General features: G+C 49.2%; 1 protein-coding gene across 6 annotated transcripts in view; it reads left to right on the forward strand.

Annotated features, from left to right (window-relative positions):
* DISC1 (DISC1 scaffold protein) overlaps positions 1 to 16,613 on the forward strand; it is a 337,450-nt gene that overhangs the window by 112,927 nt on the left and 207,910 nt on the right. For all 6 annotated transcript variants that reach the window (XR_012490698.1, XM_019712899.2, XM_074316477.1 and 3 more), the window contains exons 7-8: positions 5,536 to 5,590; positions 9,158 to 9,260. Coding sequence is in view for 5 of the 6 variants with exons in the window: in XM_019712899.2 (XP_019568458.2) it covers positions 5,536 to 5,590; positions 9,158 to 9,260 (158 nt within the window). In the remaining variant the exon portion in view is untranslated. The remainder of the gene's footprint in view (positions 1 to 5,535; positions 5,591 to 9,157; positions 9,261 to 16,613) is intronic.

Genomic DNA, 16,613 nt, shown 5'->3' on the forward strand with positions numbered 1-16,613 from the left:
TGGAGGGCTGAGGGCGAAAGCAGGGGCCCAGTCCAGCGGCCACAGCAGCGTTTCAGAGGAGGGTGCCCGTGTCCTGGGCCAGAGTGGCAGCACCAGAGGTGGTCCCTTGGTGGGACCATTCTTCCTTAGAACTGTTTCTCACCCCGAGTCATTGAACCCAAATTGCCCGGCTGTCTTTCTCCTGCACAAACATCTCATTCTGGCTCTTGACCAAATCTTGGCCTGTACCATTTAGATTAGTATGATTGACTTCCATCCATTTTCCCTTCCAATCATTGCTGGAAAGCAATTTGTTGCTCCCCAAATTGAGCTTTTATTACTGATGTCTTTGACATCCGTGGTGGCATTCTTCCTGTCACATTGAGGAGTGTTTACGGGAGCCCCTTTCATTCCAAACCTGAAACTAAGGCATTTGTGAGCTCCTGCACTAACCTATCAGTCCCATGTCGTTAAACAAGGATCAAAGACATCCTCACATGTAAGTTTCTTACGGCCGCCCCTCACAGTCCTTGGTTCCTACGCTACAGACTGGAACCTTTCTGTTCCACGCAGACCTATTGTTGCAGCAGCTCTGTCTCCGCCTTGGGTGGGTTGAAAATGAAACTGTCAGTTCATCTGAAGCAAATAAAAGAGCTGTCATGTCTTCTGTTGTCTAGCTGATGCCACATCCACATAGTGTACTGACTTCTTTTTCTTGGACCCTGGAGCACCAGGATCTTAATAACACATATAATTAATCATGCTATTAAAAATCAGAAATCCCACATGCATTAGTTTGCTAGGGCAGCCATAACAAAGCCCCACAGAGTAGGTGGTTCAAACAACAGAAATGTATTGTCTCACAATTCTGGACGCTAGATCTGCAAGATTAAAGTTGCAGCAGAGTTGCCTCCTTCTGAACCTCTCTCCTTGGCTTGTCCGTGGCTGTCTTTCCCGTGTCCTCATGTCATGTTCCCTTTGTGTGTCTGTGTCCACATCTCTTCTTATAAGAGCACCACTCATATTGGATCAGGGCCCATGTAATGACTTGGCTTTAACTTGACCGCCTCTGTAAAGACACAATTTCCAAATAAGGCCTATTCTGAGGACCCCGACATAATGAATTGGAGTGAGGGAACATGACCAACCGGTAACAGGCCCCTTTGTGCTGGATTTCCTCCACCGCCGCCAGCCCAGGCCTGTGTGCCACTGTTGTGCCTTCTCTATAACACGTCTCACCAGTCAGTCGTCTCAACTGTCCTGACGCCTCATTTGTTGAGGGTGAATTTCATTCATATGATTTCAACACCAGTTTGTGGTAAAGAACAATGTGTATTTACAAATAATGATATTGATTGTATTGTAAATTGAACATAATTCTACAATTGAATTCTGGAAATCAGGCTGGACAGGTCCAGCATGTATTGAATCAGTGGACAGCTTTCAGGAGAGGTTGGATAGGTCCGTGCTTGGAGAACACCAGCTATACTGCCTGTGTTATCGCTTACCCATTCACCAGCTGCCTAGGTTCTTCTCTGACTGGGTTTTCTTGTCTCAAAATGAGATGTTATTGTACCTACTTCATAGAGTTCTGAGAATTTCCAATGCTAACCTATGAAGGAATATGGGAGCGTGCCTGGTACACAGTGAGAGCGCAGTAAACGTTTGACACTGTTTTCCCAGGGTGGCTGCTTTGAACGAAGACAATCATTTGAGTGAATTAGGTCTGGTGTGTATGTGAAGACATTATGTGCTGATTTATGAAGACAATTCCTGTGTTTCCAGGGTGCACTCTGATTTGCTCTGAGAGGACAGTTCTTTCTGTCACGCTGTGCCAGCCTGAGAGAGACACGGGATTAGCTATGATCATTGAAGTACATGGCACTCTTGTTGATAAACATTTTCCTCGTCTAATTTGGTGGTTTTCAGTTTGTATTTCTGCTCCTGGAATCATGGGTGAGGGACAACAGTGTGACAGTGGTGGCATTAAGTGTGAGGGGTCAATGTGACATCATTTGTGCCCTAGGCCAAATACCCCACCTAAGTCAGAACAGATCCCCTCCCCTATTATCTGTTTTCCAGATTACAGTTCTGTGTAAAATTGTGTTTGAAAGCGTTCTACTACTAAAAATACCTTGGAAACCACTGGCTTGGTACACAGATTATTCATACTATTCTGCCCCCATTGCTTTCACTCTCGTCTACCCCAGGGTGCAGCTAATGTTAATATCAGTGTGAGCAAAACATAATTAGGCAGGTAAATCCACTGCAAAAGGTAATATAGCATAAATTAAACAAATTAGCTACAAATCAGATCAAATCTAAAACAACGCATTCAATTATCTGCACCACTACCTCCTGCTCTGACACAGCTCTCTGAGAAGAGACTGGTTGTCATCCTGGGAATGGACCAGAGCTGAGCCAAGTCCCATGAATCATGTCAACCCCGCAAGCACAGTGCTTGGCCTGTTGACCATTAGCTGAAGGTGCTGCCATTTTGGTCAGCTAAATTTCCAGTGTCAGAAGAGGACCCACTCCCCATCTGCCTTAATTGTTAATGTTTGAACTCGTCTTTGTGTGTGGCTGGGAGCATCTATTTATAAGACGCTATAAAATGCTCATATAGGATCAACTTTGTGGTGAACCATTTATTGAAAAGTGGTTGGTTGGATGGACCGATGAGCCTGGCAAGGGCAGTGCATTCTGCCCAAGGACAGTTGGGCGTCTGGAGAGCAGAGGGTGGCAGCTCAAAGCTGGTGCTGCTGTGTGAGTCAGAGGCAGAGCCAGGAGGGACAGACCCATCTTGGCATCTCTCCCTCCTCTCCCCAACATCTCAAGCGGCGTGGCTGCTCCGCACTCCCTGTTAGCAGCCACTTGGACTTACCTCCCTTCAGAAGATCCCATCTCCATCCAGCCGCTGTCTAGAATTCTCCAGGTGGGATTCCACATGCTGCTTCCCACTGTTCCCATTGAGCACAGTGATTTTTGTCACCTGGCGACTCCTGAAAAATCTGCTGCCATGTGCCCTGCTGTTCATCAGCTCTCCTCTCCCCCATCTGGCTGACCTCAGCTCCTCGGTTGGATGTAGATCTAAAGTAAGGATGACTTTGGTTGGAATGCACCCACACAGGTCCAAGGGCATTTGCAATTGAATCAAGCTCACTTGTACTCAGAAATCACGGGTTAGTGGAGGTGATGACATTCAAAAGCACTTCTTACAGCTGAAGAACAACGACTGCCGCTGGCAAACTGGCAGCTTTGCTCTGATACTTTGCAGCCCCTGCCACGTGCTGACCCCTCCCACACGTACCCCAGGAAACCTGACCTTCTCCTTGGCTGCTCCCCCTTTCACCAGTGACCACTTCTCTTCTAGCACCTGTAAGTGTTTGAGGGGGCTCCGTCTAGCAGCTGTTGAGGGCAAGGACCATGTTTCGATGCTCCACATTCCTAACTTACGAGGTGCCCAATAGGTACTTGAAGAATTAAGGAGTTTGTGAACAAGTGGCTAAATGAAAAGCTCAGATGCTCTCACTGCTTTTCAGCATCAACAGACTGAGGCCCCACTCCTTGTCCTTTCAGACTTCCTTCACTCTCCGCATGCCCTTGGGCCTCACAGGCGGGTTGGCCGAGGCTGCCTGCTGGCTTCTCACTTCAGTGTTTCCTCCTGCCAGTCACCTCTCAGGCCTGCCACATTCATTCTCCAGAAAAACCCCATTCCTTTCATGTTGCTTTCCTGCTCAGAAATGAATGCTTTACCATTGCCTGTGGAAAAAGCTCAGCACTTCTTAACCTGGCCTCCAATACTGACTATAGCTTGTCCTTGATAGTCCTTTAAAAATATTTTAATTGTAAATGTTTCAAATACTGCAAAACATATAACAGATACTCATTTACCTGCCACCGAGATTAAACAGATATTAGCATTTCCCCATTTGTTTTCCCAAATAAACAAACATTACCGATGCAGGTAGACTTCCCTCCTCCCCCCCTATTAGAAATAGTCGTTCCCATTTTAGCTTTGTCTCTCAAGGTCACCTCTGTAAACTGTTTGGTTCAGTTGGGTTCATCTCCCTGACAGTTCATTCTTCCTCCTTTTTTTCTTTGAGACCCAGTTCACTTTCCACCTCTCCCAGTAGCTTCCCCACCAACCCCTTAGTTTCTAAATTGCTAAGTTATTTTCTCCATGTTCTCCACCTGGAGACAGTTTTCTGCCTATGATAGTTCTTATGCAGCAGTTTGATCCTAGCACTGGGTTTCTATTCCCCTTAATGTTTTCATCTGACTTTATGTTAACACTTGATTGTCCACATGTACTTCTTCTCCATGAGACAACAGCGTTGAGAATAAGATCTGAGTCTTAGTTTCATTCATTCATTCATTCATTCTGCAGTAATGACTGAGTGCCCATGGCTAAGCTCCAGGAATTGTTTTAGGCACTGAGGATACAGGAGTGAACACAACAGACAGTTGCTGCAATTGTGGAGCTTATATTCCAGTGGGGGGAGAGAGAAATTACTTGCATAAATGAGTATGTCAAGGTGAAAAGTGCTCAGGAGAAAAAAGAAGCAGGGAAAAGCCTATGGAGTAACGGAATTCTTGTTTCGATAAATTTTAATACATGGATTTCCTGTAAGCTCCACCTGGCTGCCAAACAGACGTACTCGGTCTGTATTTGTTGAATTGAATGGTGTACCCAAACAGATAGGATTCGATTACCTGCCTGCGAAACACCTTCTTGTGTGGACTGTCCTTTTTGGAATAGTGTCGTGCGGGAGACCCTGCTCGCTGCGCCATTTTTCGTGCGCGGAGGCCTGCTCGCTGCGCCATTTTTCAGGTGGGGCGGCCTGCAGGGTCTCTGCTCCCGCTCCCCACACAAGAACGCAGGATATGGTGAGGCCAAAAAGGAACACCCACGGAGCCATAGGTAGGGGAGTCATACCACTATGGTCTCACTGGAGGCTGGGTCCACCGGACGCACGACCTGCTGTCCGCCTTTCCGCCAACCGACCGACCGACGACTCTCCTCCACTCTCTTGACCCTGTTCCTCTCCTCTCTTCCGCTCTCCTCGGCTCTGCTCGGCTCTTTGGCAATCCTTGGCAATCCTCGGCAGTCCTCGGCTCTCCTCGGTAGCCACAGCAGTTATACCGGCGGCCAATCGGCTAACCGGCCACAGCCGACAGCCAATCAGCCACAGCCGAGCCAGCACCCTTCCACGTGAGGCCGAGAGCCTGTAAACTACTCTCTGGGGCTCTGTCCCCACAAATAGTTACAGGAAGAGTTAGAGGAATTTAAATATTCATCCTTTGTCTCCAGGAGCACATCTGGGTCATTAAAGAAATGATAACAGGTTTTGATTCCAGGGCATATCATTATGGAGGGAAATCCTGCTTCCCGGTGACATATTAAAGTCTAGTCACATGAAACTAATCTGGCTCCACCTTTCTTCAGCTGTTGGGCTGATGGAGGGCCGGTGTTTCCCAGTGTTCTTGTGTGTGTGTGGGGGGGGATCAAGCTGTGATGCAAGAAGATCAACGTTGTCTCTCTGATTCTTCTAGTCTCCAGGAAAGGATGAAGCCCCTCCATTTGTCACTTAAAGAAATCACCACGAAGGTAAGTGCCTTCACATGCCATTTTCTAAAGGAATCTCTAAAGGTTTCTCTTGAGTTCATTTCTTGTCTAAAAAACATCTGGGCTCTGGGAGAAACACAGCCTTTGCGAAGCCGCCCCACAGGCCAAGCGCTGAGGCACGAGCCAGGCCAGGTGGCAACGTGGTTCGGGTCCTGACTGGGGTCCCCCAGGAATGGACCGGTCTGGCCTTTGCTTAAGAAGGAGCATCAGGGCTGGGGGTGGAGGGTGACTGCTGCTGTGCAAATGCCTTTGCTGAGCAGGGCTTTGCTGAGCAGATACATTTCCATATGTTTGTGAGGAACAGCCCTCCCGGGAGGAAAAGTCATTCATTTCCCATGCTCCACAGTTCCTCTGGCCCTTTCCCAGTTTTTGCGTCTCATTCATTTTTGAAAACAACATTAAATGAAGTTGTTAAAGGTCACATGGCACAGCAGCGGTGTCCTGAGCAGTTAAGCCCCACCCAGGAGCACTGCCCGTGGGGACTGCGTCTTGTCCACAGTGTGGTATTGGGCCGGCCAGGCCGGGCGTGTGGGCAACCTGCGCCGCCTTCTCCCAGGAACGTTCCCCCAAAGGAGGGTGGATGGCACGACCTGAGTCCCCAGGCAGAACTCTGTTAAAGGGCTTTATTCTTAGGCTCCTGCGGGGCACACAGCTGAGACCTTTCTCCTGCCCAACGTCAGGGACAAGTGAGACGGACTCAGTTTATGTGAAGCCAGCGGGGAAGTGTTCGGAACACACCTGAATTTCTGCGTAACATTAATATTCACGGCCCTGTGACCTCCCACAGGAGCCCCCAGGGAGGGGAGGAGGGGAGAAGCGGCCTGGGCATCTCGGATGGGTCGTGGGTAGAAGTGTTCCTTTTCCCCTATTTTCAGCTATAAACGTGTGCCATTTCTCAGGCACTTCCTAATTTCTGTGTGGAATTCAAAGGTGGAAAGACTCTTGGGTTTGGGTTCCCTGAGTATGAGAACATACTGTGGGTGACATAAATGGGCCTGGATCCCAGGAGTGAACTGCTGGTGTGCATGTGACATAACACAGATGGTGTTTGTAAGTGTGTTTCATGTGACATATTGCGCACACACGTATACACATATGCACATGCTGTTGGGATTTGTGGACAATCTCCAACTACCGTGAAAGCCACTGGATTTGCCCAAGTGCCAAAAGCACTTTGCTTTGTTTGAATATCTTCTCTAAGGTAGTTATAAAAAATCTTATAATTACCTTGCTTTTTCATAAGATTAAAGAATTCATGTCTAAGATTTAAAAATGTAAATGTAAACGCTCCATTGATATTGAGTTCCTCAGGGTCTAATTTTATTTGGAAATGAAAAGGAGATGCAGATTTTCTGGGGCGTGTATGTGTATGTCTGGTTGGGTTGTATGCGGGCTAGTGTGTATGTGTGTGTGTGGGGACATAGATTAATCTACAGAGAATTAAAACAAAACTGCCTAGTCACACAAAACAACTTTCTCTCCTCTCTGGACTTGACTGACTGGTGCCCTTGAGGTAAATATCACAGTTTGGTACAGTTTTCTTTCATTAGTGTATTAGATGTACAGAGCTGACATTTTTGTATTCCTCCTTAAGGAGAGTTAGACCTTTCCTCCAAATCATTGAATTTCTTCGACTTGTGTAGGTTACCCAAGCCAAAGGTAATTGAGGGATAAATGAGATAGAAGAAATAGTTGGAAATAAATGGGATTTCTGGAGATTGGTAGATATTAGATTTTATCTAGCAGTGCCTGAAAGAATGTACATTGCGATTTAAAAAGATTTAGAGCGGTTGTTTCTTATTAATAGTGACAGCTTGAAGGACAGATTTGCTCAACAAAGGAGAAACTGACCCAATTATGATTAACAGATACTGTTAACTAAAATCAGAAATACTGGACATACATTGGACGAGACATAAGATTTATGGCTGGTGTTACAGAGGGAACAGAAATGTCCTCGGACTTTGGTGACATTCTTAGATGTCTGGGAGGGATATGCCAATCATCAGGCCTGGAGCCCGCCGGAGACTTCACTCTGGGGGAAGGTGGCCAGAGCATCGTCCTTTTAATGCCCAATTCTGACATCCCCATCCAGGGACCATTGAGAGGGTCTCTGACTTAATCACTATGGACGTGTGTATGCTCAAAACTGCTGGTGGAGGCATTGGTGTCGAAGCCACCACACTGTTGCCTTCAACCAGAGAGTGAGTTTTTATTTATAAAGAGATTTGGGAAATTACAGCCGCTTAATGGAAAAGACTGCGTTTAAGGCCATGGGAGAAGTGGTGTGATGTTTTAGGCAGGAGGTGAGGTCTGCTTTGATTGTAAAAACAATCTCAGTTTCAGTCTGCGATAAACAGAACATTTTAAGTTGATGGTACTTAGCAAGATCTAGATTCTTCTGGGGAAATTAAATTTTATATTTTCTCTGGGTTCTGTGAACCCAAATGGGTTAATTTTAGTTTTTGAATGGAATCTTAGATTTTTAGCAAGAAGGAGGGGATGTGTCTTGGTTACACCCAAATGTCTCTGCACAAGTGTTCACTATTATTCAGCTGTGCCGTATGCTTTTGTTGAACCGGAATGTTTTCTAAGTCCTTGTTAATCTGAGTATTGATATGAATTGAATATGAGGTTTTGCTTTAAACAAAACAAAAAAACTTGTGATGTTTTTGTTTCAAATAAAATAAAAGATAGTTTAAGACATTTGGAAAAGAAAACCAAGATGTAAAATGTTTGCTATTTTTGGAAAAGCCAAAAAAAATGTAGGAAGCGTTTGGAGTATCTTGGAAAAATAAATGACAAAACCTGTAAATCTCACTGAGATCTGCTTCTGTAGTTTTCACATCTGGCTTGCCAACAGGTATCTGCCATCCAGGTTTCATGAGACACCTGTATCTACTAGGATTCTGTTTAGCCTGTGCTCTGCCCTTGAGCTCAAGGCAGTGCCCCTGTATTTACTGCCTACTACGTGCCAGGCACAGAACAAAGTCTCTGCTCACATAGAGCTTGTATCCCCGCGGAGAGAGACAATAGAAAAACAAAGGCATAAAAACTAATAGTGTGTTGGCTGGAGAGGACGCTATGGAAAACATGAAGCAGGGAGGGGAGCACTGTTTTATGTAGGTAATCAGCCAGGTCTTTCTTCCTAGGGGACATCTGAGCAGAGCCCTGGAGGGGGTGAGAGGCCTAAGCCACCTGGGCCAAGAGTATTTCCAAAGGAGGGAAATACTCCTTCAGAAATACTCCTGGGGTGCAAAGGGCCTGGAGGGAGCAGGCAGAGTCATGATATTATGTTAGTCGGTGGGTGAGCTGTTGTGTAAGCTCAGGTCAGTTTTGTATTCGGGTGTCGTGAAAGTATAGACCTGATGCTTGGAATTTGGTAATGCCTGCTTTGTTTTGTCCTCCCTTCCTTGTTTGCTTTCTAAGAACTCCCCTCCACTTACCCTTCATCACCATTCCTAAGTACTTGTAAACCCAGAATCTCTGACCTGGCTGCTGATTGGCACCTGAATAAATGACGATTCATGGCTGCTTCTCTCCCTCTAGGTGTGTGTGACCAAGAGACTCTGCAGTACTCTGAGGAAGAAAGTTAACGAAATTGAAACCCAACTACCGCCATTGCTTGAAGCCAAAATGGCCGCCATATCAGGTAACTGGAAATAGAGGGGACATTGAAGCAGGTGGGTGGGATAATGACAACCACCACCACACCCATGTTTTGTCCACAATGAATGTTCTCTCTGTTACTTATATCACACTCAGACACTGCAGAGTGTTTCTGGGGAGTTTCACTGAAACCTGTGGAATAAATGGGCAACATGGTCTCCTTATAAAGGGATGGGTGAGACTCTTAAAAATACATATACTCTGTCGTGCAGGGTGACAGGCGGGGTCTCTGCTCCCGCTCCCTGCACAAGAACACAGGTGTCGTGCGGGGCGGCCTGTGGGGTCTCTGCTCCCGCTCCCCACATAAGAATGCAGGATGTGGCTAGGCCCAAAAGGAACACCCATGGAGCCGTAGGTAGGGAAGTCATACCACTGTGGTCTCACTGGAGGCTGTGTTCACCCGACGTGTGACCTGCTGTCCGCTTTGCTGCCAACTGACCGACGACTCTCCTCCACTCTCCTCGACTCTGCTCTCCTTCCCTCCGTAGCCGCAGCAGTTATATTAGTGGCCAGTGGCTCAATGGTCACAGCTGACGGCCAACTAGCCACAGCTGACGGCCATCTACCACCCGAGCCAGCACCCTTCTATATGAGGCCGAGAGCCTGGAAACTGCTCTCTGGGGCTCTGTCCCCACACTCCACCCCTACAGGGTCTCGCCTCATAATCTACGCGCCAAGCGTCTTCCACGAGGGTCCCTGTGCCATATTAGCCTACTGACACCTACAGACGAAAAGAAATGGTAGTCTTAGGAACCAACAATGGCAAATCCCTTCCATCTGGGAGGATACACACTAGCTTTTTGTCCTGGGAAAGGAGGGTCACTGCCACTGGCACCTTTCCCGGTTTTTGGTACCAGATCTTTATGGCAGTGCTTGGGGTCCCTTGCATAGTTTCAACATGTAACAGAGCAGGAGACCCCATAATAGGCCATAGTGAGAGCACATAGGTTCCTCGCAAAATCATCCCGGTATTGGGACCTCCGTATACTACAGTCACTTGCGGTGGCCACTCAGCCTCCACCCCTGGCGTCACTTGCAAATCATGAGTCAAACCGGCCCCCCATGGGGCTATCAGGCCCAACCACCGACAGTGGGGGCTTTTGACCTGCCAGGGACAAGTCCATTGCTGCCGTTCCCCTGCTTTCAAGCATGTGGGTGCTGGCAGCAAAATGTTCCAATTTCTGCCGTAGCCTGGCTTTAACAGAGTCTCACTTGTGGTAACTTGTAATTGAATGGGAGCGGCCGTTCGATGTAGCAGAGCTTCTACTGGTGCGGGCCTCCCTTCCGTGGTCTCTCATTCAGGACTCTCAAGACATCCCATAGACGAGAGGCCCAGTCACGCATTGTGGGAGGGTGTTTTGACACCCGGAGACATTGCATCAAAAGGCAATTATAGCATTCAATCATGCCAGCTGCTTGTGGATTGTACGGGGTGTGAAACAACCATTGCACGTCCATCCTGGCAGCCCAGCGCTGCACTTCTTGTCCCGTAAAATGGGTACCCCTGTCACTTTCAATGACTTGGGGGCGCCCATAGAGGGCGCACAGCTGTGTAAGAGTGACCACTGTATGCCACTGATCTGCAGCCGGACACAGCCCAGCAAACATCAACCCCGTAGCAGTGTCCACTGCTGTAAATGCGTATATCGCATTGCGGGCCTTAGGCAGGGGTCCGATGTAATCCACTTGCCAGCGAGTGAGGGGCACCCTTCCTCGCGTAATCTGCTGTGTCTCCCAGGGGAGCCTCTGCCTTTGGGCGCTGTCCTGGGCACAGATGGCACAGTCATAGCAGGCATCTTCTATCTCCTGCCATTTCAAAGGCAGACCCCAGCATCTGCTCACCTGCCACATGGTTCGGCTCCCAGCGTGCTGCAATTTCCTATGCAGCCAAAGGGCCACATCAGTGGCAGGAGCCCGTTCTAACCATCGTACCCGTGCTAGGGCGTCTGCTTCATCATTACCTGGGGACACTAAGGGGGAGTGACCTGTGACATGCATTAAGGTCACCTCCTTTCTCTGCCCTAGGTCCCAGAGGTCCTGCCACATGGCTTGACCCCACAGTGGACGGTGTCCCACCAACCAGTTTTGGTGTTTCCATGTAGGGAGCCACAGAGTTAGGCTCCGGAACACCGCCCAACTGTCAGTGCAAATAACTAGGGGCCCAGGCTTGAGGCTGATTATCATCCACACAGCTCATAGCTCAGCCCACTGGCTACTCTGGCCCGTCCCAGTATCAAAGCAAATGGTGTCTGTTTTGGGCTGCACACCAATAGCCGTCCAAATAGCTGCAGCCCCTCGGCTAGAACCATTGGTAAACCAGGCATCCTCAGGTACTGGGGACTGTCCTTTGTAGGGCGAGGGCTCCAAGTCCTCCCCTCTGGGCAGAGCGCTGGGCTACAAGCTCCACAGGCCCCAGGACCTGTTGTAGCTCTGTGCTCAAAGGGCTTGAACTAAGGGTGCTACGTTGCTCTAAGTAGGCACCCCACTTGGCGAGGGTGGTGGTCTGTGCCACCCCCGTTTTGTGTCCCTGGGTCCACATACGGACCCACCCCTGGACAGGATAGGTTGTTCGAACCAACACGCGTGCCGTTCCTGTGATGGCCTCTGTGGCCACTAGGGCTGCATAAGCTGTTTCTCTATTAGAGAGTAGCGGACCTCCCTCCTTTCCATAATTGGGACCAAAATCCCACTGGCAACCAGAGACGCTCCTGCCGTTGCCAGAGGCCCCATCCGTACCCCTCTTGGGTTACGTGAACATCAAGTTCAAATGGGCGGCCGGGGTCCACTACTTGCAGAGCCTGTGCCTGCTGCACTGCCCGTTTCGTGGCAACAAAGTCTTTCTCTATAGCCTCTGTCCAATCCGATGAGGCCCCCTTTTTCATCATATTGTACAAGGGCCTTGCCATTTGTGCTAAATGGGGTACAAACGCCTGCCAATATCCTAGCAGACCCAAATACGTCTGCAGTTGGGAGACCTTGGTCCGCCAGGGAAAGGCTTGTATTTTATCAGTGATTGCCTCAGGTATAACCTTTGTCTTACCCGACCACACAACACCCAAAAACTTGACGGGTAAGCCAGGGCCTTGGACCTTTTCCTCATTCACCGTCCAGCCGTGTGACTTCAGGTGGTGGAGAAGACAGGGAGCTGCTTGCTCTAAATCAGAATGAGAATCTGATGTTAACAGAATATCATCGACATAATGAAACAAGGCCACAGAGGGTGGGCGATCCCACTGTGCCAAATCCTGGGCCATGAGCCCGTGGCACATAGTGGGGCTGTGCAAGTATCCTTGTGGAAGGACTTGAAAAGTCCACTGCCACCCATCCCAAGTAAGAGCAAACTGCTCTTGACACTCAGGTGCAGTGTCAATGGAGAAAAAGCATTGGCCAAGTCCACTACATAGTGATATGTCCCCAGGCGGACCATCAGATGAACCGTCAAATCGTGAATTGAAGATACTGCCACGTGCAAGGGTGGTGTCACCTTATTTAACTCCCTATAGTCCAGTCATTCACCAGGTCCCATCTGGCTTCTTGACAGGCCATACTGGGGAGTTAAAGGGACTGTGCATTGGCCTCACAATATGTGCCTTCTCCAGTTTCAATATTGTACGACCAATCTCCTCCTGTCCTCCTGGCAGGCGGTACTGTCGCACTGTAACCACGCGCCAGGGCTGTGGCAACACTTGAGGAGGGTGGTGAGCATGTCCGCGTGTCACTGCTTTCACCACCCGGATCCGGAGACGGAACTCTCCTACCGACGTCTGTAAGCTGAGGCCATGTAGCACGTCCACCCCTAGAATATACTCAGGAACGGGGGGGACATAAACCTTGTAGGTACAAGGGGGAAGCCTCCCTATACCCATTGGTAAGGAAACGGCTTTCACAGTCACAGTTTTTCCCCCGTAGCCATCAATGCAGACTGCTGGTCCAGGGAACAGTTCTGGGTTCCCATAAACGAGACTGCAGTCTGCACCAGTGTCAACTAGGGCCAAAAACCTCTGCACATTAGAAGGGGACCAATGTATGGACAGTTCCACGTGGGGCCTCCGGGCCCTGCTCGTCCTCTCTGACCAGGTACCTTGGCCCCACCCCTAATCAAGCTGCAAGGAGTCGGCCTCAAGCGGCTGCATGAAGTCCTGGAGGGACACGGGTTGCGCTTTGCCAGACTCCTCCTTTATGCTTCTTTCTGGAATTGTTGTTCTGGACGCAACTGTTTCCAAAGTTCAAGCAGGAGTGCATTGGGTTGTCGGTCTATTTTCTTCCTATCGACCCCTGCTGCCACAAGATCATGCCACATCTGTGCGCGTGTTACTCTCTGAGGCCCGCGACCTCGTCCCTTTACCTTTGGTTTGGGCTTCCAGGTCTCAACTGCGCGGACCTCCTGTCTTAACTTCCTTCGCCTCCGGCTTTCAACATCCCCTAGTGTGGCTATGGCAGTTGTAACTTCATGGATCCGTTGCCCTACATAAGGTGTAAGAATAACAACCAAGGATCCAAAAGCACTCGCAGGTGCAGTATCCAAAACCAGATCTCTCATGCTGGCAGTAAAAAGCTCGTCATCTGGGCCCTGCATATTGAGGTTAAAAATAGCCTGTCTCATACCCATTTCACGGATTATTTGCGTAAGTTCTGTATATGACTGCCATTGACTCACAGTGTCTGGCAGCTCGCCAGCCTGTCCCCATACTGTGCGTACCACAGCAGTGAGCCACTGTATTAGAGAATGGTTGCCCTGGTTGTTGGCCAACCTATGGCAGTTTTGTAACCTTTGTCGCAGGGACGGATGCACTGTCACGAAGGCTAGCTTTTCCATCTCGCCTGGGGAGCAGAGAATGCTGAATGCTCCCTCATCCCATAAACGTAATAGCCAAGCCGAGACTCCTCTCCAGGGCGCTGTCTGTACCGCCTCCCCAGCTCCTGCAACTCAGTGGGAGTGTATGGGGTGTAGGTAGTGAACTCAGTCACAGCTGGGTTGCCGGCAGCAACGCCCCCGGGGCCCAAAGGTTGCTCACGTTTTACCCTTTGCTTCAAGATTGGCCGGGCTTGGGGGTTGGGAGCTACATTGTCTCCACTCGCTTCCTCCGCCTCTGCCTCAGAGTCTCCAACTTGGGGCCCCTGTTCTAACAGGAGGACCTGAGCTTCCAGCGCTTCCAACTGGGGCACCTGGTCCTGCACCTGGGCCATTTCATTAAGCACATTTTCTGTGTTGAGACTCAAGGCCATGAGGAATATCCAGCCCACGCAGCCAGCTGTAGCCTTCTCCTCCTCCGGCCACCGCTCAGCCAGAGCCTGCAGGGCCCTCTCCACGCTGGCCGGAGAGCCGTCCATGTCCTCCCACCTCTCCTTGGGGGTCCAACTCCTGAGAACAGTGGCCACCGGGCACCACACACTGTGTGGGGGCCACACATCCTCCTGCCCAGAGTCAGACTCCATTCCTACCTGGATGGAATCTTGCTCACCGTGCCAGGTGTCTGAGTGGGTGGAGGCCTCCGTGGAAGATGTCCACAACCCTCGGATCCTAAGGTCGCAGCAGATCACCAAAATGAAGGCAATGCCGTCCATGGCCAAGAAGGTGGTGTGCCAGCTGGAGGCTTGAGTCTCCCAGGCAGACTGTGCCTCCGTTCCCGGTGTCGCTCCTCATGGGCCTCCCGAAGCTGAGCTCTCACACGCACAAACCGCTCCACCGTGCTTTGGTAGGTTTTGGCCGGCATCGTACCCTGCTTATGAAACTGAGCTTTTATACATGTAAACTGCTCCAGTACATTCCGGAGAGTTTCAGCCGACACCATACCCTGCTCGCTGCGCCATTTGTTGTGCAGGGTGAAAGGCGGGGTCTCTACTCCCGCTCCCCATAAGAATGCAGGATGTGGCTAGGCCAAAAAGGAACACCCACGGAGCCATAGTTAGGGAAGTAATGCCACTGTGGTCTCACTGGAGGCTGGGTTCATACAACGTGCGACCTGCTGTCCGCTTTGCTGCCAACTGACCGACGACTCTCCTCCACTCTCCTCGACTCTGCTCTCTCTTTCCTCCGTAGCCGCAGCAGTTATATTAGTGGCCAATGGCTCAATGGTTACAGCTGACGGCCAACTAGCCACAGCTGATGGCCATCTACCACCCGAACCAGCACCCCTCCATATGAGGCCGAGAGCCTGGAAACTGCTCTCTGGGACTCTGTCCCCACAACTCACATAATAGAACATGTTGTTTGGTAGGAACCATATTTTGGACTTCCACTTCCTGATTCTTTAAGATTAGATGTGCTGTGTGTGCCATAGAATTCAGGCCGATGTTTCTATGGCTTTGTATATTTGTAATGCTCAGTGAGGGTTATTGGACGTGCTCAGCCCTTTCCTGTGGGGGAAAGAATGAGGAGTGAGACAAGGTGATGCACTCAGACTAAAAATGTAGCCAGATATTATCGATTTGGGGAGGGTCTCAGTGGGTCCTAACCCCTCCTTAATCTGGTAGTGATTAGGGGATGTGTTTTTCCATTCGTTAGTGGGTTGAAAACACGAGTCTTTGAAAATAGTATCTTACTCTATCATTGAATAGTGCTTTTGAACATTATGGTTATCTTATTTTCACAGCCGCTGTATTAAGTAGGTGGGTGAGACGCTGTGATCCCGGGGAACCGGTGGGAGATCGACTGCCCTTCGGTTAAGTTCATTCGAGTGCTAGCAGCTCAGCGGCCAGAGCCCAGGTGTGACACATGGATTTTTAACCCAGTTATGTAACGACATTCTGCAAATATTCTCTGAGTTTTGTAGGTTGAATGAACCCACAGCTCACCAGCTTCAGAAGAATCATAAAAATGTAACAAAAAGGTATAATAATCTCATGCACGGGTTTTAAATGGCATTTTAAGAAGGAATACAATAATTGGCAGCTTCTGCTCTTCAGATCATTAAACAACTAATGTTGGCAGCTAACGAGCAGTTTGGTTCCTGGCGCAGTCACGCGGATTATTTACAACCAGGAGACCATCGAAATGTGAATGTGGGCCTTGGCTCTTAACAGCCTCACATGCCATTTCCTCGGAATTATGGCCCCATCTGCTAAGAGGAAAAAAAGAAGACTGAACACAAGCTTGCTTCTGAGTTAGGGTTTTTGCCTTTCTTAACCCATATATCTTTCCTGGGAATACAGGTGGAAGTGTTTCTATTAAGCCCAAGGGAGGAGATATATCATTCAGGCAGCAGAGAGCGGCCTCTCTCAGCTGTGAATAATCCCCTTTTAGAATCCCAGTGAAAATACTTAAGATGGTGCGTTGCATACGGGGCCTGGGTTTTCTGTTCAGTTCTTCGATCAGCTGAGAAAATCAGTGAGTCCT

The sequence above is a fragment of the Rhinolophus sinicus genome, linkage group LG12 (assembly GCF_036562045.2).
Source record: "Rhinolophus sinicus isolate RSC01 linkage group LG12, ASM3656204v1, whole genome shotgun sequence".
Lineage (NCBI taxonomy): Eukaryota > Metazoa > Chordata > Mammalia > Chiroptera > Rhinolophidae > Rhinolophus > Rhinolophus sinicus.